Source organism: Aethalodelphis obliquidens, unplaced genomic scaffold (assembly GCF_003676395.1).
Source record: "Aethalodelphis obliquidens isolate GAN/ISIS:26980383/991018 unplaced genomic scaffold, ASM367639v1 scaffold12, whole genome shotgun sequence".
Taxonomy (NCBI): domain Eukaryota; kingdom Metazoa; phylum Chordata; class Mammalia; order Artiodactyla; family Delphinidae; genus Aethalodelphis; species Aethalodelphis obliquidens.
The window spans coordinates 32527002-32552122 of NW_020837956.1; the positions used below are offsets into that span (position 1 = coordinate 32527002).

The 25121-nt window shown below is 42.0% G+C and overlaps 1 protein-coding gene across 1 annotated transcript in view; it reads left to right on the forward strand.

The window, feature by feature from the left end:
- Positions 1-25121, forward strand: part of NBAS (NBAS subunit of NRZ tethering complex) — a 287599-nt gene that overhangs the window by 166066 nt on the left and 96412 nt on the right. Inside the window, exons 31-34 of the mRNA XM_027113927.1 lie at positions 3397-3626; positions 7702-7812; positions 17789-18039; positions 19220-19554. Coding sequence (XP_026969728.1) covers positions 3397-3626; positions 7702-7812; positions 17789-18039; positions 19220-19554 — 927 coding nt within the window. The remainder of the gene's footprint in view (positions 1-3396; positions 3627-7701; positions 7813-17788; positions 18040-19219; positions 19555-25121) is intronic.

A 25121-nucleotide genomic window follows, 5' to 3' on the forward strand; every position in this document is an offset into this window, starting at 1 on the left:
TTATACATTCATAGGATTTTAGCCCTAGAAACGTGATCATCTTGTGAGACTCCTTTGCTCTACATCTGAAGAAACAGCCCCAGAAGAGTCAGGAGTGTCCATTGCTCCCTCTAAGGAGTTTCCAGCATTCTTGTTTGTGTTTCTATAATGGTTCTTATATTCAGGTGCCTTCTGTGAGTTGTTTATGTGTACATCTTTGACAATCACTAGTTTTAGTTTCTTGGGAGTAAGCGCTGGGCCCAATTTGCTTTCATATAATAAGAGAGAAAAAGACATTTAAAAATATTTTGTTTGTGCCTCCCAACAAACCTCGAGGATGGTGTGCTTGTTGACTCTCTTATAGATGAGGAAACAGAGACATGATGTAACTCGCCCCAAATTGCATCTCTGCTAAATGAAGGATCTGGAATATAAACTAGTATTACTAACTTAAAAGCTACAACTGCTGTTCAGTGTGTCTCCGTTTTACTCCACACCTGACTTGTTCAAGAAACTCTAATGTGCTCTAGGAAAGACAAATCCACTAAGTACCCATGGTCTCTGCCTGCTGGAAGCTGTGTTTTAATACTTATAAGAGAATGCAGTGTAAAGTATGCAGTAGAGGTGCAATTAAAGTGTAACTGGTGTATACCTTTGAGTAAACTCCATAATCCTTTTCATTTTTGGAGCACCTGCTAAAGGCCAGGTCTTGGTTTGTGTATTGTGTATGTGTGTGTGTGTGTGTGTGTGTGTGTGTGTGTGTGTGTGTATGGTCTCTTAAGCTTTGTGAAGCCATGCAAGCTATATATATTGCCATTTTATAGATGAGACAATCAAATTTGAAGTTGTTAAGTAACTTGCACAAGGTCAGCTAGTAACTTCTCTGTGTCCACGCTTATTACACTCTGCCATGCCATTTTCTTCATTCGTAAAAGGAGAGAATAGGTATTTTTTGCCACATACGAAAATGAAGGTTGTATGTGGAGACTTGAAGCTCTCTATGAGATAAAGAAAAGCCAATGTAAATATCAGTATTTATGCTCATTATTGCTCTGTGCTGCCATTTTGGAGATTAACCCTCTACCTGGTTTGGGGATTTGTTTCATAAATGGTATTAGAATACAAAGAGAATAGAAATGAGATCACATATATAGTCCACTCTCCCAATACAGGGACCAAGTCCTTGAGATGCCAGAAAGCAAACAGTAAAAACATGAATGTGGAGCAATAGCTGTGAGAAACCCTTGGGCGAGGGGAGGTGGTCGATTGCATGCGTGGGGGTGGGAGTCACACTCAGAGAGGGACGGCCTGGCTGTAGCCTCTCCCTCAAAGCGCGCTGGGCAACTGGAGGCAGGACTTTCGCCTGAAACCACAGGGTCAGAGTGTATATGGAAAGAAGCCTTCCTCACAGTTTTGATGAACGTGGGTTTGCTGGCGGAGTGCAAAACCGACCCAAAGAGTTCCCTGAAAGAACACCTACAGAAGAGCTCTCCTGCTGCCCTGAAACCCTGATCATTGGATATTTGCACCTGCTCTCTCTCTTCCTAGGCAGGCAAGTGCTAACTGGATGAGGTGTGAGAAGAGAAGGCAACAACAGAGCACACCAGGGTGCAGAGCAGGTGTAGACAGGCTGGCTGGTCCCCAGCAGCATCCCTATACCAGACAGCTTCAGAGGGGGCTTTGCCCCGAACGGCGGTTCAGGGTGGTGCCTCTGGGCTTCAGTCCGTAAGTAGGAGGGGGTTGGCTGAGGCATGGGGTCTCCTTCGCCTATATCCGTTTCCAGAAGTACCAGCCATATGCAGCTTATTCCCAAATCTTCCTATTGCAGTTAGATCAGCTTTATTCACTCCATCTTCCCATCAGGTCTTAGGCATCCAGGCTTAGCGCATACTCTCCCCTTTACCAGAATTTGTCTCCCTGTTTTTTTGCTGGCCTTTTTACTTCTGATACCTGAGCAGTTAGCCTAGAAATTAACTCTTCCAAGAAGACCTCCTTGATTCGTGCCCAAGTCCCACTCCTCTGTATTCCCATAGCACCCTGTGCTTACTTGTATCACACCATTTTATAATTGTTTGCTTGATGGTCTCTCCTCATAGACTGAATTCTTGGAGGAAAGGGTCACATCTTAGTACATCACCTGGTGCATAATAGGTGCACAAAAAATACTTGTTGAATGAATGACAGATGGTCTTATAGCTGCTTACTTCAGAGCATTAGTTTTCAAACGCACGTCTTTTGACTTGAGACACGTATCTCAGTGTCTCTGTCTCAGGCAGACTCAGTGTCTGCCTAGGGGTAGGGGAGAAGTTGAGTAAGGTTGACTTTTTCTTAAATCCACCTGCTGGAATCCAAGAAGATTTCTTTAATTGGTTTTTATCGGTACTCCCAGATTGTTCCTTAACAGGATCGAGAGAGAATGTCAGGCTAGGTTAGGTAATATGGACTCGACATTGACAAATCTCGTGTGTAGCTCAGAATAATGGCTTACACATTAGCAATGCTGATGGCTTACGGTAATTAGACGTGTTTCTGAGAACCAAAGGTAGATTTCTGGAGTTTTCTTCCTAATTTGCTGGTATTAAAATATGCGCCGTATTTTCCCAGAAATTGGGAGGGATTGAGTTCATGTTGTTCACATATTAGGTAACTCCAGAATCATGGCTGCTTTGCTGTTGCTTTGTGGACACCCGGACCAACTTTAATATAAATAATTGTGGTTGGTTAACCACTTATTTTCCTTTCCTGTCAGCCGTTCAGTTCTGGGTTTTGTTCTGTTGGAATAATTGTACTGCTGTTAAAGAAGCTGCTAGATTTAAGGAACACTATCCCATTGAGCCCCAAATTGAGCAGAGTAAAAATTGGTTGCGTACTTTCTTATGAAACTAGAAAAATTTATGATTTCAGGAGCAGGGATGGGGCTTTTTCCCCTCACTTATCCCTGGAGAAAACATTCTTCTACTTAGCTATTTAGGCATTTCTCGTGGAATCATTGAACTGCAGCTCTTTGTTATTGAGAACACTTAGATGGTCCAAAGGAAATTTATCTAGGGGCAATGATGATAAAGATTACTTCCAGGGTGAATTATTATAAATGATCAGATAATTGGGGAAGAGATCTGGTATAGGGTGATGGTAGTTGAAAAAGCAAGCATACATTATTCTTTAAGTGGGTGGTGATTTTTAAGGTGGAAGAGCAGAGCAGGAGTCCAGAAACCCGCTCCTAGAGTCAGTTCTGTGTCCCGTCTTTGTGGTCTGCAAAACGCACCGCCTCTGCAGTTGCCTCCTCAGGGTGGTTGTCAGCCTGGACTAAATGGCAGCGGTGTGAAGGGTCAAACAGGTGCCCGGCAGACATGATCTTCTTCCCACTTTACTCTTTTTTTTTTTTTTTTTTTTAATTAGTCTTTTTGTTACTCACAGGCCGATCCCAAAGAGCTAATCAAGATGGTCACCAGGCACGTGACTCGATACGGACAGGAAGCCTGGCCCGAGGAGCTCGCTGCACTGACCAAGCAGTTACAGTACTACAACGAGCGCCTCCTGGACTTCACTCAGGCTCAGATCCTCCAGGGCCTGCGGAAGGGTGTGGATGTGCAACGGTTTACTGCAGATGACCAGTACAAACGGGAAACCATCCTCGGTCTGGCAGAGTAAGGAATACCCTCGTCTCGTAAAGGGATGGATTTAGAACGTACAAGAACAAGTTGAGTTACCAGGACTATTAATCACAGTCCTGTGAAGGTTCACATTCATGGCTGCTATAAAAAGGACTTTCCCCTGCTTCTTCCTGTCCTGTGAGGGATGTGTGTGTCCTCCCAAATGGGTTAGTGATGCAGACGGTATTTTGAGCCTGCAGATTTAAGTAGTAAGGATGGGAATTATTTAAAAAGCTTCCCATGATTTTGATAATCCAATACCAGTACCATGTTAGGGGTGATAGAGTGTGGTCAGGGGTGAAAAGTGTCAAGCTTACTATAGAAATTTAAAAACAAGATTCCCTTTTATTCCTGGCTAGAGTCTCACTTTGCTACTACATGGCCGTTTAATTTCCTCAGTATGTTAAAAGTTAGGTACCGTTGACTTAGTACAAGAGGAGGGACTGAGTGTTATGGGTCCAGGACACCTTTATCTGTCCTGGGTTTCTAGAGAAAGAAGAGCTAACCGCTTGAGCACTTTCTTGTTCGAGGCCTGTGGCAGCTGCCGTTCTTTCCTTTGTCCCTTACCGCTCTCAAGAGAAAAGCAAGCCGTTGTGTGAGATGGCGGTACGGTTGGGAAGGTCCCTTTCTAGGTATGGAATTCCCCTTGGTTTTCATACTCGTCCTCATTTTTGTTTTAGATCAGATGAGTTCAGATCAAATGAGAATTACATGTCACATGGTGGGAAAGTGAAAAAAAAAATGTTTTTTAAAGTGTGTTCACCCACAGTGGTTATTAAGTTAGAGGCATGTTTTGTTTTTAACACCCCAATTTGTGGAGTGCTTATCATGGGCCAGGAACTGTGTTAGGTGCTCTGTAAACTTTATTTTATAAACATCTTTTAACCCTTAAAGATAACCGTATGACATAAAATGTTGTTATCCCCATCTTACAGCTGAAGAACGTGAGGCTCATTGATATAAAGTAAGTGGCCCAAGTTTACATAGGTGGTAAAGATCACAACTGCGACTTTAACCTTGATCTGCCACATGCCAAAGGCATCACGTCTTCACACCATGTGCCCTCCCCACACTGCTGGATTGAATTCTCAAGGAAGCATTGGTGTGCAGTTCAGTCTAGGCTTCCAGCCCTTGAAACGAGGTTAAATTGTGCTTACGTTTAACGATTATTTCTCTCTCCTGATAAGTTACCTTAAAATAACAAAGATAGGCTTGGTTATGGTAGTGGTATATGCTATTTTTCATCATTATTCTTAAATCTTAAAGAAAGTGGCAAAGTAACCTTGGTACTCTGTAATAGTTTTATATTAGCCTGGGCTTCTTTCCTACTAGAAGACACCCCAGATTCTCTTTAGAGTGAGGCGGGGAACAGAGAGATCAAAGCAAGAGGTAGGAACAACCTATAGCAGAATTAAGTTAAGAAGAGAAATAATAGAATTTTTTTTTCTCTTCCCCTCTGTTCTCCTGGAGGTTCATAATTTCATAGGGTCATTTAATATCCAATTTGAAAGTGACCAAAGAGATCATTTAATCCAACCTCCTTACTTTTGGAAGAGGAATCTGAGAACCACAGAGCTTTAAAGGATTGTTCAAGGTCACATTTGGTAATCCTTGGTGCCATGCTCATGGTTTCTTAGAAGAGAGGTTACTATGCAGAATAAAAGTCGTTAAGGCGCGCCTTACATTTGGCTTTTGGTCTTTGTCTTTTCTTTTTAAGTATCCAGCTGCCATATGCTATTTGAAGTATGTCCTGAGGACAAACATATGCTTTTGATAAATATATAATAGAATCTTCTCCACAATCTGTTGGTTAGAAAAATACACAGCAGTCTTTAGATGGCTTGTTTAAAATGTCTCAGAGTGTCTGTGGGTTTTCTGAGTTAGCAGTTCTGACTTGGAGATGGCATTTTAGTGCCTCACATACAAGGATCCTCGAAGGACCCGCTTCCTTCTGTTCTGCGGCTCCACCTTCAGATGTGACCATTCTTTATTCTCTTCCTAATTGTACGTCCCTTTAGTGGCAGTTGTTTTCTGTGAGTGCATTATAGTTGTCCTCTGTCGTCTCTGTATCTTAGTGATTACATTCTCAGTGGTTAGGGTGACTTTGAGGAGAACAGAGTATAGTTTGGTTAGTTCCTACTTTTATCAGATAATAAAGATGTGAATACTTACTGAGCATGTACCTGGTGTCAGGCACTGTGCCAGACTCCCACAATAGGAAGAGTGAGCTGCTAATGGTTCCTATTCTCCAGGAATTCTCATCTATCACGTGGATATTGGTATTCAATGAGTACTTTAAGAAAAAAATTTTTTAATTAATTTATTTTTGGCCGTGGTGGGTCTTCGTGGCTCCACACGGGCTTTCTCTAGTTGTGGCGAGTGGGGGCTACTCTTCATTGCGGAGTGAGGGCCTCTCATTGCAGTGGCTTCTCTTGTTGCAAGCACAGGCTCTAGGCATGCGGGCTTCAATAGTTGTGGCACGTGGGCTCAGTAGTTGTGGCTCGCGGGCTCTAGAGCACAGGCTTAGTAGTTGTGGCGCACGGGCTTAGTTGCTCCGCGGCACGTGGGATCTTCCTTGGCCAGGACTCAGAACCTGTGTCCCCTGGACTGGCAGGTGGATTGTTAACCACTGTGTCACCAGGGAAGCCCAAGAAATAATTTTTGACAGTTACCTAATAATCCAGGCATTGACAGACTTAACCCAGTCCTTGGCCTCTTTTTTTATAGTCTATGAGCATAGAATGTTTTTTACATTTTTAAAGCTTTGTGGAAAAACAAGAATAAAAAGCAATAGAAAGAAGAATATGCTACAGAGACTGTATGGTGGTAAAGCCTAAAAGATTTACTGTCGAGCTCTGCGCAGAAAACATTTGCCAACTCCAGGCTGATCAAATGCATAAATGTCCTGGCTTCCTTAGCTGGGGTAAGTACAGTCTTAGCAGTATTACTTAATGATAACAGGTATTTCATTCCCGTTTCTGTGGTTTTGTCCACCATTCTTCCAACCAAGAATTCCATCCTTATATTTCCTCTACTTCTGGGAAATAGGGGTCTTGCAGTAGTCTTACCAAAATGGCCTTTATGTAGGTGCTCTGGACCAGAATTCCTTATATGCATAGAGATTCTCAAATCTGATGATACCATTCCCTGGTTTAAACTTTCCACTGACTCTCCATTGCCTACAGGATAAGATACAGGTCCTTCAGCTGGCCTGTATGGTCATGGTTGTGACACCACGCCCCCTTCTGCTTCCTATGTCAGAAGCCCATCTGTCTCTTCTCCCTCTTTACAGCCTCTACTTATTTAATCCTTGTTTACTCTCCGATCTTCAGCTCAGATTGGTCACTCTCTCGTCTCCATCCTCACAGTATTTTGTAGCATTTCTTTTAGCACTCCCCACATTCTGTTTGATTCCTGGTTCACATTTCACATCCTCCATTAGGCTGTAAGTTCCTCAAGAAATATCTTATTTGTTTTTATGTCCTCAGCAGCTAGGATAGTAGCTGGCCCAATGTAGAAAACAAAAATTTGTTGAGTGACTAACTGTGCTTTCTCAAATATCTATCTGTAGGGTAGGGATCCCTTTCCTTTCTACTGCTTTTTGACTGTAGGCTCCGGTATCTAGATCAGAATTTTTTGACCTCAGTACATTTTGGACGGGGTCATGCTTTGTTGTGGGAAGGCTGTTCTGAGCATTGTAGATGGTCGGCAGCCTCGCTGACCTCTGCCTGCTAGATGCCAGCAGCTCTCTCCTTTTCCTCACCCACTGTGACACTCAAAAATGTCTCCAGACATTGTCAAATGTCCCCTGGGGGACAGAATCCCCCTCGGTTGAGGTCCACGGATCTAGACAATTCCTTGGTCAATTGCAATGCACCACAGAGATAAAAAGAGCATTCAAATTCCTTCCGTGTACTTTTCCTGACTTACTGTGAAATGTCTTATTAAGGACTGTGCTGACTGCACCCCTGTCAGCTGGAGAGCGGTCCTAACGAGCGTCTTCTTTGCTGATTAAGGTCATGTGTTTCTCTCCTCCCCCTTCCCCTCTGGCTGATGGACGTTCGTGAAGGACGCTTGAGGAGAACGTCTACAGCATTGCTCTTTCTCTGGCCCAGCGCTACAGTGTCTCCTGTTGGGAAGTTTTCATGACCCATTTGGAGTTCCTGTTCACCGACAGTGGGTAAGCACACAACTCTTTTTTTTTTTTTTTTTGCGGTACGCGGTCCTCTCACTGTTGTGGCCTCTCCTGTTGGCGGAGCACAGGCTCCGGACGCGCAGGCTCAGCGACCATGGCTCACGGGCCCAGCCGCTCCGCGGCATGTGGGATCTTCCCGGACCAGGGCACGAACCCGTGTCCCCTGCATTGGCAGGCGGGCTCTCAACCACTGCGCCACCAGGGAAGCCCATGCATACAGCTCTTATGCAAGTTTATTTCCGTGTCTTTCTTTTCAGAGTCTATTTTAAAGGAATCTCGAAGTCATACTGTTCAATTTCACTTTTCCTTTTGAGCTATAGTAGACCAGTGTCTTTGTATAGTCTCTCTTCATATGTCTCTGACATACCAATACGCTAACTGTAGTCTTAGTTTTTGTTTTTCAGTAATAATAGTCCTGAGTTTGAGACTTTAATTCATTCATTTATTTGAAGATATTTATTGACAATCTCTTGTGTACTAGGAACAGTGTTAGGTGCTAGGGTTACAATAGTCAGTAAATTTCAGCTGTCTTGGAACTCATAGTCTACGGTGGGAGACAGATTATAATTGAATAATGACATAAGCAAATGTGAAATTAAAGCTGTTACAGGCACTGTGTAAGAGAGCCCAAATAGGGGATTTGGCATAGTTAGGGAAGGCTTTCCTGAAGAAATAACTCTTGAGCTGAGACCTAAATAGTGACTCAAAATTAAGTACACTACAAGGAGATGAGAAGCATTTTCTAGGGAGGCAAAACAGTTGAGTGCAAAAGCCCTTTGACAGGATGGAACATGATGTCTTTGAGCCTAACAGGTGGGTGGTGATGCCCTGAGAGTCAGTGGAGCACGGGGTGATATGGGGCTGCTGAGAACCTGGAAACCAGACCTTGCAGCCAGACCGTACAGGCCCTATCCAGGGCTGTGGACTCTTTCCTAAGAGTAATAGGAAGGTATTTAAAGATTCTGGTAAAAGAGAGGGAGGTAATATCAGATTTGCATTTTGATAAGATCACTATGGCGACAATGTTGAGGAAAGATTTTAGGGAGGCCAGCATAGACATATATGGACCAGTTCGGGAGCTATGGTAGTAATAGACTGCAGGACAGGTGACCATAGCCTGGAGGAGGGCTTTGAAAGTACAGGAGAGGTGAGAATGGGTTTCAGAGATACCTGGAAGGTGAAATAAATGGTAATAAATAAATTGATTAATAAGAATAAACTAGCTATGAAGGTGAGTGAAAGGAGAAGAGTCAAGAATTATCTCCAGGATTTTACTTGGTCTGCCTCTTGGACAGTGACATCATTTGAGACAGAAAACACTAGTTAAGGACACAAGGTATTTCAGGGGAGGGTGAGGAAAAGGCAAAGGAATGGAAAAGTTTATACACATTGAATTCCCAAGAGGAAAGGTCAAGCAGACAGTGCATCTTATAGATCTGGAATTCAAAAGAGAAGGTGGAGCTGGACATGCTAATTTGGGAGCCATGTGCACATAGATGATAAATAAGCTATGTTGTGGGTGTGCTTTGGGTGATGAACATAGAATGAGAAAAGGAGAAAGACTTACGACAGACCTCGGGGACCTTCCACAATTAGTGATAGAGGAAGAGCTGCCAGCAAAAGAGACAAAAAGAGCAATCAAGAGGAAGGGCTCTTGTTCTAGGCGAGCCAGGGAAGGAAGGGTTTCAAGAAGTGGAGGTAGTATGGAATGGTCAGGACCTGCTTATAACTCATCATCTTTAATTTTTATTAATATCTTTGAAATTGTACCCTCTACGTTTTAGTATTTATGAAATTGCTACATGGGTAATAGTGTTATCTATGATAAATGTTGTACTGACTTCACCATTTTTGAGGCATAGAAATATGTTCAAATAAACGTTCCTTCTTATACGCACATTAGCGTAAAAAAATCTTGGCATTTTATTAAATATCTTTTTCCTTTCGTTGAATGTGACATAAAAGGTGGTCATGTCTGTACAGACAGGATGCTCCATTGGTCTCTGAATATATTATAAATTATCAGGCACTCTAGTAACGTGCAAGACTGTTCCCAGCATATCATTATACCTGATAGTGGTGTGATTGTACAAACGCACGGAAATTACAAAAGCAGGAAATCATTACCTCCTGTTTTGTCATTACTTGTGAGTGACAAAACACCTAATATTGATTTAGCAAGTGGTGTTTGTTGCTTCATGTTCTTTACTTAAAAGCCTGGTGTTTGCCTTACTATTCAGTTCAGCTTAGTAACACAAGTATTAAAGATCAGCCTTGTTAGTACAATAGAAATTGCCCAATATTTACTTGTTGAGTCAATGCCAGTGGGAAACTAATAGGTCAGAGCTGCAAGAAAAATAATGTTCTGTACCTTAGGGTTTTGTATTACTGTTCCGTTATAAAAGCCATCTTCCCCCCTGAAGTTGATTTTTTCTATAATTTTACATTCTCCTTCCTCTTGGTTGAATTTGGAGGTATTTCCTCGTCTCACCGAATGTACAGATAAGCAGACACACAGGTCGGGTGAGGCAGCATTGTGCAATAGAGCAGAAGCCTTCCAATCAAGAAACCTAGAGCAAATCCTGTGTCTCTCCAGCTGTGTGTCCCTGCACAAGAGAATTCAATTCTCTGAAACTCATTTTCCTTTACTCTAAGTGAGGTGTCATAAAAATTAAATGACTTCCTGGTGAAATATCAAACCTACAGTACCTGACACATGATCCATAATTAATGGTAGTTTATTCCTGGAATTTCACTCCTGTAAGAAAGAGATAATTGTCGTAAACACCCAAACTGGAGTTCCCGGTCTCCTTTTTCCCCTTATTCTTCCCATTTTCTTTCTTTTTCTTGGTAGTTTTCAACATCAGTGATGGCTTTGAGCGGCTGTGTACACCTGGAGTCGGCTCCCTCTGGCGGACACTGGTTCTCCCAGGGCGTGTTCAGCTCCCTGAGCTCAGGGCTGATTTCTCACTCACTGCAGCCTTCACAGCCATCTTCACCTCTAGGCTGTTCTAGACCCTTTGGTGCATCTTACAGATAACATTAACTACCAGTGAGGGCATGGGTTTTGGAGTCAGGCCACATTTCAAGATCCAGCTCTGCTGCCCATACCCCCAACTGTGTACCTGGGCACGTCTCTTAATCCTCTTGGGTCACTGTTTTCTCAGTTAAGGGGACCACCATCCCCACCTGGTATGGTTGTAGAGACTAGAGAAAATCTGTGGAAAGCGTATAGCCGGGGACTCTTTAATGCTGTTGAGATTGTTCCTGTTATTGTTCTTACCAGTCCTGCTGACTCCATGTGTGTCTGTGAGTTTTGAATATGGGATCATTTTGAAATGGCAGAGGATGTTTCTAGCTGATAGAATAGTACCACATTTGTTTATTCATTAAATATTATTATTATCTTTTTCCTAGTACCTTTGTGTACCAAGCATAGGTTTAAATGCGGAACAAGACAGACACATCCTTACCTTTATAGAGCTTATATTCTAATTGGGGAGACCCCCGTCACACACACACACAGTTTAAAACAACTAAAAAATAAATTGCTGGTCATCATAAGTACCATAAAGGAAATGCACAGGGAGCAGATGGGAAAGGCCTCTCTGGGACGTAAAAAGAGCTCACTATTGGAGAATGGAAGAAAAGGCATTTCAGGCAGAGGGATTGCATTTCAGGCATTTCTGGGACAGGGACGTTCCTGGCCTTTTTGAGTAACTACAGGAATGCCTTTGTGGCTGGAGCGCATGGGGCCTAGTGAGCAAAGGCTTACATAAGGGCCAGAAGTGCCTCTCACTGTCAGCCTTGATAACACTCCGTCTGTTCCTTCTTATTTAAACTGCAGACCTGAAGGCCATACATCCTACATTTTCATTTCACTCTAGTAGGTACTTTTACCGTCACCCAGGGGATTAATTATCCAAGTGATTTTGCTTGGGTGGCAGAGATCGTGATACCTCTTCATCTCTGCTGGTTAGTTCAGTGCTGCCTCTTTCAGGCCCCTGTGCTGTGCTGTTTTGCACAGTCAAGTTCATAGTCCCTGGTAGGATTCTTTTGGTCTCAAGTATAAGGATGGGCAAGAGCATGCTGTAGCTGTGGGGAGGTGAACGAGCTATAATGCATCTACCTTTTCCTGCATTGAAACAGGAGTGACACAGAACCTCTGCCTGAGGGTTGCTGTCGCTCATAGGCAGGTTTGTGTCCAGATTGTCACATGGTGAAGAATTCTCAATTCTGGCCTTCTCTTCTTGACTTAGTTGAGGAGTTTGAGAATAGTTGGTGTGTAGAGAGGGGATTTAAGGCAACTTAGCTTCTTAAAAGTATGTTATAACATTGAAAAAGAAGATAAGTAAAAATTCAAACCAGGAAAAATCCATTTAGAGTAGGAAGGTTGAATGTAGAAATTCAGGTCATAGGTCTTACTTATTTTTTAAAATTGAGCCATACATAAAATTTTGATCTTTCTTTGGCCTAAAGGACCATGATCCTGATCATGACCGAGACTGTGATTTGCATTGTACATAAGAAGAAATCTTCCAGTCCTAAAACTGGAAGAACTAATTACTACCATCACCAAAATGGAAGCAATTGTTTCCATGTATCTGCAAGCTTCCTTTCCACGTTGTGATTTTTAAGGCCACTTTTCCCCCAGATAGGAAAAAATTCCTGACACTGGCACAAAATGTAATAAGCAAAAAGATGCATTTTGGGGCCTGTTTTCGTCTTGTGGAAAGTGCACAGTCTTTGGATCCTGCAGGTCTGGGTTTAAATCGTGGCTCTGTGACCTCCTTCTAGTGTGTACATGGTGGGCAAGTTGTTTCATCCCTCTGTTCCTAAGTTTCCTCCTCTGCAAACTGAGTAGTCTTATTCCATTTTGCAGAATTGCTCTGAGATTTGAGAGATTTATACAAAATGCCTGACATGTATTAGATGCTCAAAGGAAAAAAAAAGTAGTTGCTATTGTTAATTCTGGAAACAGACCAGATTTACTGAACTCACCCTCTGACCGCTATCAGCCTAACATTGCAAATCTGATTTTTTAACAATTATTTTTCAGGATAGTGTGCTATCAGTTATAATATACATGCTTTGTGAGAATTAAATGAGATGACACAGTACTTAACGTATAAGATGTGTTTGGTAAATGATGCCTGTTGTTGCTTCTGTGCTATGGTGTCTTTTAAAATACCTTTTGGTTAGAGAGGTGATAATACGAGGCTACATAAACCAGTCGGAATTGACATTTTATGAGAAATGAAAAGGCTTAAGGGGTCAGAGTTGTCCTTATGGAGGAGACGAAGCCTATTCACATGGGCTTCTTTCCACATCACCACTCTGTCCACAGAAAACGCTCCACAAAGGAACTCACCAAGTATTAGTGTGACAAGAAACAGACTCCAAGGTACTCATTATTGATTCTCTCATCAACTGTGTAGGTGACCTTGCAAAGTTAAAGTTCATTGTTTGGTTTGCAAAGACACTTGGCTAAAATGTTGGAAAAACTGGAAAAGGCCATGATTATTTTTTTTTTACCACGTTTCCCCAGCATAACCACATATTCAGCTGTCGGGCAGCACTGCAGGTCAAGGCTGCCACATCACGTTCATTCTGAGGCATTTGTGTGGCAAATATCTTGGACAGTTTCCCTCAGGTCGGAGTAGTTGTGATTTAGAGGGTAGAATTGTGTCTTCCCACAGAAATCAGTGGTGGAGGCCTATTCACCCATGGTCATGGTCATTCATGTGGATTTCTGTATCTTCACACTTTTAGGATTAGTCTTTGGGGGAAATGCTTAGAAGTTCTGCATCTGAACCGTGTGGACCAGTGGACCTCATCCCTTTGCTCCCTCCAGCCTTTCCCAGGAGCTCTCTCCCTCTCGCCTTCTTCTCTCCTCTTCAGTCAACTCATGGAATTGTATCAGTATTATCACTCAGTGTCAGATTGAGTAAAGTAAAATGCATTTAAATAAATTTGTTTCCCCCCATGAATATAAGTCCTTTCAATTCATGCTGTTCTTGAATCACAGTTTCGGCTGATTGACAACTCGAAGCCATTACAGAATCCCTTAATCATGGGATTAGTACTAATAACTTATTCCTTGTGCCTTTAGTACAACTAATGCTAATTTTCTTCTTGTAGTTAATCTCTGAAAGTTAAATTTGCACCATATATATACTTATATATATGTGTGTGTATATATATGTGTGTATATAAATATTTATATATGTGTGTGTATATACATATTTATATATATAAATATATATTTATATATATATATATATTAGTTGCCTTATAGCTAAAGCTTAGAAAAACCACTTAAACAGTTTTTAAGGGTAACTACTGATTTGATCAGTGAAAGTTCCACCGTAGTTTCCTTGTATTTCTTCCTACTCTCTTGAATGTGGGTTCTTTGGAATTGTTTTCTAAGCAGAGATTTCATTTCTTGTTCCAAAAGGAAGATAACAGCATCTTTCGATGGGAACTCTTAAAATGGGTTATCAATTACTGGCATCTATGGAAGATCTTAGTACCTTGTAATTTACTGAAGAGGGAGGTTTTCGTGTTTATCATGTGTCAGTAAAAGTATTCCAGTACCTCTCTTGACAAGATAATTAGGGAAAATTGCACATCAGGCAAAGTAAACTGCAGGCACAGAAGAATAGGTGGGTGGGCGAGGGGGGGAAAGTAACGTTGACTGAGAGAGACTGTATTCAGAATCTAGTCGAACACAGATGGACTAAAGCTGTTGTGGTTTAGCCATTGTCCATTTTGTAGATGAGTCTCAGATACGCTGCTTGCCAGGGGATAGCAGTGAAGTGTGACAGGAGAACTCTTTTAGACGACTGCCCCCGAGAGAGAGCTAATGTCTGTCACAGAAAGAATCCTGGTTTTGAAATGGTTGTTAGTGAGGGCGCTTAAGCGCCATTGGTTGACGGCTGCTTTGTGACTAGGTGAGCAGCCCCAGCCATGCGGAGTCCAGACAGATCTGGACGCTTGGTCTTAGGCGTCACTTAACCTCTCTGATGACAGTCTCTCACTTGCCTGCCACAGTAATCCATGGAATAAGTGCAGGGTTTCTTTCCTCTTCCATTGGGCATGTCGCTCTGATTGCAAGTCTTTGTCAACGTGAATCATCTTAATGGGATGACGCAGTTTCTTATTTCCTTCTTCACTGCGTTGTTTTCAGACTTCACTTTGCAAATTATGAAGGAACATCAGGAATTCTGTGACTTTCGTATACCACTGGGTGTACAGTACGGGAGAAATCGCAGGTTTGGTTACAGACCACTGCAATAAAGCCAATATCACAATAACGCTAGTACATGAATGTTTTTGTTTCCCAGTGCATATAAAAGTTACATTTACACTACGCTATAGTCTATTAAGTGTGTGAAAATATGTCTAAAAAACATGTGCAGACCTTAATTAAAAGATACCTTCGGGACTTCCCTGGTGGCGCAGTGGTTAAGAATCTGCCCGCCAATGCAGGGGACGTGGGTTCAATCCCTGGTCTGGGAAGATCCCACATGCCACGGAGCAAGTAAGCCCGTGCGCCACAACTACTGAGCCTGCACTCTAGAGCCCGCGAGCCACAACTACTGAAGCCCGCACACTCTCGGGCCCACATGCTGCAACTACTGAGCTCGCGTGCTGCAGCTACTGAAGCCCATGTGCCTACAGTCTGTGCTCCACAACAAGAGAAGCCACCACAATGAGAAGCCTGCGCACCACAGCGGAGTAGCCCCCGCTCACCACAACTAGAGAAAGCCTGCGCGCAGCAATGAAGACCCAGAGCAGCCAAAAATAAATAAATAAATAAATAAATTTATTTATTTTTAAAAAGTTACCTTATTGCTAAAACAATGCCCAATTACAATAGGAACACCAAAGATCACAGATCACCGTAACAGATATAATAATAACGACAAAGTTTGAAATATTGCGAGAATTACCAAAATGTGACACAGAGACACGAAGTGAACAAACTCTGTCGGAAAAAATGGCACCAATGGACTTGCTTGACCCAGGGCTGCCACCAACCTTCCATTTGTAAAAACAATGCAATGCCTGTGAAGCGCCGTAAAGCAAAGCACAGCACCAAACGGGGCCTGCCTGTGTCTCCCAGGGCTGACCTTGCGTTCTTTGCATAGTGATAGTGTCCGAAGAGTTTTGAAGTAGCCGTCCATTTATACTCGCTGTTTCCTGTACAGGCCTTGTGCTTTCTTGTCTTGATACTTTTGTTCATATTATTTCTGCTTCATTCCTGTCTACAATACCAAGCTCAAGTACTTCTCTCAATAAGCCTTCTGGTGTCATCGATATCTACCTCCTCTGACATGACAGCTTTAGTGACCCCACTCGTAACTGGAATACAATTGCATGTCCTTTGTCAGCCCACACCATTATTCCGCAGTGTTTTTTAAGTACGTATAATGCAACTGCTGGATGAGAGCTCTGTGTTGTAACTCTATACCCTCCCCAGTGCTGAGCACAGGGCCTTGTCCGTAGAGGACACCTAAGTTTTTGTTCATTCTCCCGTCTCTTTGGCATTCATAAGACACGTGTCGAGTGTTTCCTTTGTACCACACGCTGGTGCTTGGTACTGAGAAGCTAAAGCTGAAGAAGATGTGGTATCATCTTTGCCATCAGGTGGTACATGGTGTAGTGAGGGAGACAGGCAAAGTAATAAATAGTTAAAGCAGGTTATGAATAGACGGATACTCTGGGACATCTTTATAGATAGGGATATTTTTGTAAATGTTTAAACCGTGTCTTAATAGAAAAACAGGGTTTCTCTTGAAGTGAAAGTTAAAAGAGCATTTTTGAATTGCTTGATACTTTGACTTTATAAATCGCTGCTATCCCAAGTATTATCACATCCTGATACAAATTTTAAAGTATATTGTGTACTAACTTTCCGTAAAAGAAAAACATGTCTTGGCACTTAGGGGGAATTCCAATAAACAGGGTATCGTATTTCAGAAGAGTAGCTTTTAAATGATATGAAACCTAACTTCGATCCTGTCAGAGGTCTCACTTCCTGCTCCTAGGTACTTTCATTGCTACTCTACGAACCCTGGCAGCTGGGAGTTTCTGTTAGTGCCAAAGGCTGCTTGAAGGCCTCTTACGGTTAGAAAGCTTGAAACTCATCCCGCTTGGGGTATTGGGATTATGCTGGGCAGGAGGCACTGTGCTCTGTCCAGGGAGAAGCATGAGACCAAAATTAAGCCCTCCCCGTCACCCAAAAAACACAAACTGATCAACCAAGCAGAAGTCCTTAAATTTTTTTTTCAAGAGTTTAACCTTAAATGACTTAAAAAAAATAACATTATAAAGACAGCTAAGGCAGGATGAAAATATTGATGTGTGCTTTATTCAAGTGGCATTCGTTACTACAGGTAATTCAAGTGAAAGTGCGAGTATCTCTTCTTTTCTATTTTAATTCTGTTTGAACACAGTGTCAAGGTTATGTCTACTGTCAGTTCAAGCCTCTGATATAAAATTTATGCCTAAAAGTTGGGGTTGTTTCTTCACTTCTCTATTTCCTAAATTCCTGAAATAATAAATTTGTTTACATTTCTCTAAGGAAGCTCAGGTTTTAAATTTTTCTTATGGTATGAATAAATAATGCATAGTAGAAGGTGACAGATCTGGGTTCATTTCCTAGCTAGTAAGCACTGGGCAGTTCTCTGTAGAGAACTACAGGGTGCTGTAGACCCCCGCATGAGACAACGTGAAAATCATATAGTACCATTTGAAACACGTTTGTTTCCCTTTATATAAACTACCTGCACACACTGGTGGTTTCCTGTCTTTGATTAGGCAGCAAGAAGGGATTTGTAAGAAGTAGCCTTTCTTCCTAGGTTTCCAAACAAATAAACAAACAAAAAACATGTTGTTTAATAAAGGAACCAAATCTTACCAATCTTAACATACTTTCTTTGTCTCTTAATTTCAGTTTGTCCACAGTAGAAATTGAAAGTCGAGCCCAGTCCCTTCATCTCTTCGAGACGTTGAAGACCAGTCCCGAAGCCTTTCACAAGCACATGGTCAAGTATATTTATCCCACGATTGATGGCTTTGATCATGAAAGACTGCTGTATTATTTCACTCTGCTGGAAAGCTGTGGCTGTGCAGATTTGGGGAAATACACCATTAAACCAGAAACCCACATTCGGCTGCTAAAGAAATTTAAGGTCGTTGCATCAGGTAAGTTAATCATTTTCCTGCTTGAACTCATTCTTTAAATGTAATCTAGGGCAATTTTCTATATACAGTCCTGTTCCTGCATTGTGGCTGGCATAACTGTGAAACCACAGTATTTTTATGCTAATAGACTTTATTCTGTCTCCAACTCCTTTACTTACTGTTGAGGGAATTAAATACTGGAGAAACTTAAGTCACACAATGACTTAACGCAGACCTGGTACTAAAATCCAAAGTTTCTGACTAGTACGCCAGAGGTGTTTTCCCTGCTTCCACTGGTTATATTTTATCTACATAAATGACAAGACTGAAACGCTTCCCAATAGGCAATTTGGCAGGATTTCACTTCAGTGGACCACATGTTTAAAGTATGTATGGAACCCTTAAAATAAGAGCCTTTGAATCTTTGATAAATTGTGGAATTTTTTTTTTTTTTTTTTTGGCGGTACACGGGCCTCTCGTTGTGGCCTCTCCCGTTGTGGAGCACAGGCTCACGGGCCCAGCCGCTCTGCGGCATGCGGGATCCTCCCGGACCGGGGCACGAACCCGTGTCCCCTGCATCCCAACCACCGCGCCACCAGGGAAGCCCTGTGGAAATCTTTAGAATGGTGTCTGTAGCTCATAACTAAGAAATTAACCGTGTTAATACCTCTCAAATCTGTATGATACTTTACAATTTACAAGGCACTTGCAAAGCTGCATTCATCTGCTATTCATAACAACTTTGAGTATTTACTTCAGTTTAGCAGTGGTTTACTGAGTAGCTGAATTAGACCCTGGACTAGACACAGAGGAGAGGGAGTAAGATTCAATCCCTGCCTTCAGGTAGTTGATGAGGTACTAGATGAATAACGAATATAGTGCAGTTTGGTGAGAGCACTGATAGAAGACATAGGTGCCATGGGGGGATTGAAGAAGCGAAGAGATATTGCCATCTCCAGGATACAAATGAGGACACGGGCTCACAGCGGTTGAGTGACCTGTTCAGGGTCGCACAGTTGGTTAAGTTGCAGGCAGGGATTGGAACTCAGATCTTCTGATGGATCTCATTGACAAACGAAGCTGTGCTGTAACTAAATCTTTTCATTCAGCCACGCAGAGGGGCTGTGTGTGTATTTGAAAGCTCCTGTGTGGTTATCTGGGAATGAACTACTCTCTTTTTTTCCCCTTTTCTTTACGATAGGTCTTAATTACAAAAAGCTGACAGATGAAAACATGAATCCTCTTGAGGCATTGGAGCCAGTCCTTTCAAGTCAAAATATCTTATCCATTTCCAAACTTGTTCCCAAAATCCCTGAGAAGGATGGGCGCATGCTTTCCCCAAGCTCTCTGTACACCGTCTGGTTACAGAAGTTGTTCTGGACTGGAGACCCTCACCTCGTTAAACAAGTCCCGGCATCCTCCCCCGAGTGGCTGTGCGCCTATGACGCCTGCATGAAGTACTTTGATCGTCTCCTCCCAGGTGACCTCATCACTGTGGTGGATTCAGTGACCTTTTCTCCAAAAGCTGTGACCAAGGTAACCAAAAAGATAAGAGTTTAAAGTAGATTGGCCGCTTTAGAAGAAATGAAAATTGCTCTTACATTCTGTCGATTTTGTTTTTATTTGCTTTCTTGAAATAGGGAATACTTACATGTTTGGCAGTTTCGTTTTTTGTTAAGCATGAGGTATTTTAATTGGGAGATCATTTTCCTCTATCACAGTTGTGCAGGCAATATAAATCAGGCTTAACTGTTCTAATTTGCACGTACATTTTGTTCATGTTATAGTTCTCATAATATGGCATTTTATAGTAAATATTCCATCCTGTTCTTTCCAATTGACAAGTGGAAAGAACCTCCAGTGCCAAGCCCACATTACCTGCACTCAGAGCCAGGCTACCAACTTAGCGACGATTCAGTCCAGGTCTTAAAACAGTTTCACGAGAATGCTACGTAGTACATGACTTGGTGGTAGAATTACCCATGTGAGTCTGTGTGGCAATTTCCAATGTCCGCTCCACGCCCAGGTCTGGGCCCTTTAACTGGACTCTAACTTCTCTCGATCCTTTAACATTGTAGAGTTTCACACGAAATAGATAATGTGGGTTATTCTCCTCCCCTTCTTGCCCTCTCACTATTCAACAAATGTGAATTTCTCATTGCTCGGACACGGGGCATCATCTCTCCTAGAAAATCTCCCAGCTGCTGGTCTCAACTGCTGAACTGCATTGCGTTTGGAACTTCCTTTCATTTTCTCTTCCCTTCCTTTGCTGCTGCCTTCTCTTTCCCCCAAGTTGGCAAGTCTGCCCAGGACCCTATCCCGTGAATTTTTGTTATAGCTATTATTATCATGCAAATTGAGTGTAGAGGCTAAGAATCCAAGTCATTCATCTGGAGGTTGGCCCAGGTAGATGTTCAAACATCTGTGGGGAATGCTAGTTTTAACTAACTTGCTAGGTTAATAGTTGTGGATAACCAATGACTTCATTTCCTTATTATTGTAACTCAATGAATTTAGTTAATAACTTGGTTTTAAATTTTACAGCCACTGCTATAAAGAGGAGATAATCATTTTTGTTGTTTTTAAGGAAAAAAGTAAGGATGATTGTAAAGGGATGTAGCGTGATATATTTGAAAAGAGCACGGGTTTAGAGTCATATGACTTTGAAGTTTGAACCTGCCACTTAACCAGCTACGTGGTTTCGCCTCAGGAATCTCTGTTAACTTCTGCCTTCTTCAGGCAGAGGCAGTGACTGAGGAATCTTGAAACAGATGATAGTGTTATCCTACTTTTAATAGGTGAGGAAACAGAGGTTCAACAAAGTTAATTTGGTAATAGAGGAGCCACAATTTGAACTCAAGGAGGCTTATTCCAGGGTCTTTGCTCTTAACCACTGAATGGTACTATTTCTAAGAAGTCATAGAAACAAACAGCTAGAGTCAAGGGACCTGGAGCCTTTGTAGGGACTGTGGGAGAACAGTGGGGCCAGAGAGCCCCAAACATTTTCAGTCCAAGCGGAGCACCCTGTCTCGGGATGTTTCCAGAGCAGGGCTGAGTCTAAATGAGGAAAGCCCGGCAGGAACCTCACAATGTCTGGGGAAAGACAAGAGTCCAGCAAATACTGGGTGCATCTCCAAGGATGAGAAGAGGTTTGAGTCCAAGTAAGTACTAGCAGTGCCACAAGTACATACTGGAGGGAAGGGGCTGAACCAAGTGGGGAGTTGAAATCCAAGGAAATGGCTCCAGAGCTGGGACCTATGAAACGGCTGAAGGAGCTTGACAAACGACCTGACTGGCCAGGAGGATGGAGGGGCCCAGGGTGCAGGAGGTTTTACATATTTTATATGAGGGCAGAGACAAAGCCCAGCAGGCCAGCCAGGGCCACGTGCTAATTGTGAGCACGGTATGGGGTGGACAGACAGCCTAGACTTCCCGACAGCAATTACTTACTCCTGATTAAACAAACTTAGGAGTTGGATGTACAGTCTACTCAGTTTTAGTTGGTATTTATGATGTTTTAAGTCAGATGGCTTTGAGTTACAGCACATTCTCATCACCTTAGTTTCTTAATTGTATATCTTTAAGATGCCCTCCAACCACGAGAAAATGTATGGCACAGTTGTTTGTGGACATGTGTGCATTTTTTCCTGAGGAAAAGGTGCATAGCTGACCCAGTAGGGATTGAGTCAGTTAGTCGTGGCATTGCTTTCTCTTAGCTCAGATGGTGTAATTCTCAACAAGATATTCTTTTACTGTAAATTATGTTAAGAGGTAGTTTTCTACTAAGTCAAATAAGGTATAGAAAAGTGAAGGAGAGATTCGTGTGATATGTTTAGTCCAGCTTGACATTTGTTCTCATTTTATTAATTGGCAAGCTTTAGATTTTCCATTCAGAGAGGGAAAGTATAAAGTTTAGGTACAATGCATGTTTGAAATCTCGCAGTGCTATCCTAGAGAGAGAGAAAGAGTGTAAAATTCATATTGAAATACAGCCCTCACATGTCAGAGGACACATTCGGAAAAGGAAATGCATCTGGATGTGGCCAAGTTTGCAAAACACCAGATGTTGCCACAGCTTGTACATGGTGTTAAAAATGTAAAATAAGTGTATACTACTCATATATAGTGTGCAGTTTTGAAACGTTTACCCACATTTAATTCAGAGCCAAATGTTTGGAAAGAACTGGTGAACATCCAGAGAGCCTAACGAGAACAGTAAGCAATCAATTCAGAGAGGAACGTCCCAAAGCCTGAACTTAGTACCCATTCCACAATGAAATAAGCCAGAGGAGGCGCTTCGCCTTCATAGCAGAATCCGTAGAGATCCCGGGGAGCATCATTATGTCATGGAGGCCAAGAGTGAATTTGCACGACATTCGAGGTGATGCATATGCAGAAGGGAAAAGAATGCACATGTTTAAAGTGCATTGGCTCCAGTTCTGAATGGTTGCGTTTCAGTTGAGTCAGGTCAGAGTTGCTCTCCTATTGCTTTTCCGATTCAGTCATTAGAAGCATTTTTGCAGAGAACAAGTTAGTGAGTTAGAAATTAGGAAAGTGGTCGACAAAGCTGAAATGCAGGTCAGAACACTGTTTGCCTGGTTCAGACATGATGTGGTTAGATAAGGGGGTGCTTGCATGTAACCCCAGCCTTCGTGTTTTACACTCAACACTCGCTCTCAATTGCTGGTATAGCTACCTCCAAAAATAAGGATGTGGAAAATCCTCATCCTACTTAGGAAATGCTACTAAGTTGGCCCGAATCCTTCTTTAAAAACCCCACTTAAGGGCTTTTCTGGTGGCGCAGTGGTTGAGAGTCCGCCTGCCGATGCAGGGGACACGGGTTCGTGCCCCAGTCCGGGAAGATCCCACATGCCGCGGAGCGGCTGGGCCCGTGAGCCATGGCCGCTGAGCCTGCGCGTCTGGAGCCTGTGCTCCGCAACGGGAGAGGCCACAGCAGTGAGAGGCCCGAGTACCGCAAAAAAAAAAAACAAAAACATGCCTGTAAGAAAGCTAAAATGAAGGGTTTCTTTTCTTTACAGTAAAATTATTATAATTGAGAGTTACACTCCCGGTGAAATTAGAAATCCCTTGAGGGCAAGGCTGTTGCCTTTTCTCTCAGATGCTCCAGTACCCAGCATAGTATAAAGCAGGCACTCCTCAGTGTGGTTGTTCAAATAATTATTATCCTAGGTTGGCTATTCTTAAATCTTTCGATCTTTGGATGCCTTAATATTCTTAAAAACTGTTGAGGACCTTAAAAAGCTTTTGTTTATGTAATATCTGTTGATATTTGGCATATTAGAAATTAAAACCAAGACATTTTAAAAATATTTGTTTAATTCATTTACAGGTTAATTCATATATAGATCCATTTATAGGTTGACATGAATAGCATCTCTTGATGGAAAATGGAAATACAGCATTTCAAAAAGAAAAAAATAATGAAAGTGACATCATTTTACAGTCACATGTCTGGCTTAATAGAACACAGCTGGGTTCTCGTGTTTGTTTCTGTATTCAATTTTTGTCGTTTTGGCTGAAGAAAATGAAGAGCTTTCAGCCTTACACAGATACAAGGTAGAAAAGGGAGGAGTGCTTTAATAGCCTATGGTGTAATTTTGGGTGTTCTTTGATGCTACTGTAAAACTCAACAAATGATAAATTCTTAAAGACTAGGTGTAGTGTGGAGTCAGAAACCCTATCCTTGATCTTTCTGTGCTCTCTTATATTAAAACTGTTGTTTTGGATTGCACTTTGATTGGATCTTCTACCCATGTATGATTTGGAATATAATGCTTTCAGAGTTTGGAAAATTGGCTCGCTCAGTTATACAAATCATCCAAATGTTGATACAGTGCATTATACGTTATCAACAAAGTCACATGGGTTATTCTGAACGCCCATCTTATCCAGTGAGTTTTTAAGTATTGGGAAGTTGTCAAGCTCACAGTGGTAGGTACAAGTTTTCCAAAACTCGAATTTTTGCTTGAAAGCTTCAGTTGTATCATTGGCAACAAATACTGTGAGTTAATTTCCTGGAAGTGACACGCTCACTTTGTTCACATTGGAGAAAATGTTTGCCGCATATTCGCGTCTGAAGAGCTATAGTTTGTCTACCTGTTGTTCTTTCAGGCACAAATGGTAATGCGTGCCAAAGCAGCTGCTTCAGCTACTCATGACTCAGACAGTCACACAAATGCTTTTTCCTTACTACGCTTCAGTACACAGTGAGATGTTTCATGTGTATCTCTCAGTTCTTAGATATGCAGATATCTAAGATATGCACTTAGATATGCACTCAGTGGTTGAGATTTAATAAAATCAATCATTTTTACTCCTTCATCAGGAACATTCTCAAGTGAAATGCTGATGGAGAACACAGTGACACTTAGTACATTTTGGTGCCACTCCCTTGATTGTGCAAAGTCCCCACAGTTTTATCCACCATTGCTTTTTCACCATCATATACGTGTCAACGTAGTGAAAAAAGGTAAATAATGTTTTAGTGGTAAAAGTCAAAAAGGTGAACAATTTTGACTTCGCAGATCTCTTGAAAGAGTCATGGACTCTCGTGGTTTGTGGACCACACTTTGAGAACCACTGTCATAGGATATTGTTTCCAAAACGGCAGCCAACCTTGACGCCCACATGAAGGAGCATTTCAGCTTCCTAAATGTTTGTAATTTAAATAATAATGAAGACATGTCTGGTAAGTGCATAAAAGATTGTCTTAAAATTTCAGTTTCTCAAAATAGTTTAACTTCTAATCAGCTTTCCAGATGTGAACGTGTCAGAAAGAATTTGAAAATGTAAATGGAATGTGTACATGGTAATATCATTATATCATCCTTTGAATTTATGAACTTGCAATATATTTTTTCCTTCTACAGATTTCCTTTTATAATTTTTTAGCTAACATATTTATTTTTTAATATTACTCAAGCTAAGCAGGGAGTTCTCTGGGAGAGACGTATAAGAAAAGAGAAGGGGCTCAGAGTAAGGGTGCAGCTCCTGAGGGGCACTCCTTCAACCTGGTTTCCTCAGCTTTATTCCCAGGCCAGGATCTCAGCTCAAAGAAGAGATGATTTTTTTTCTGGGGCCTG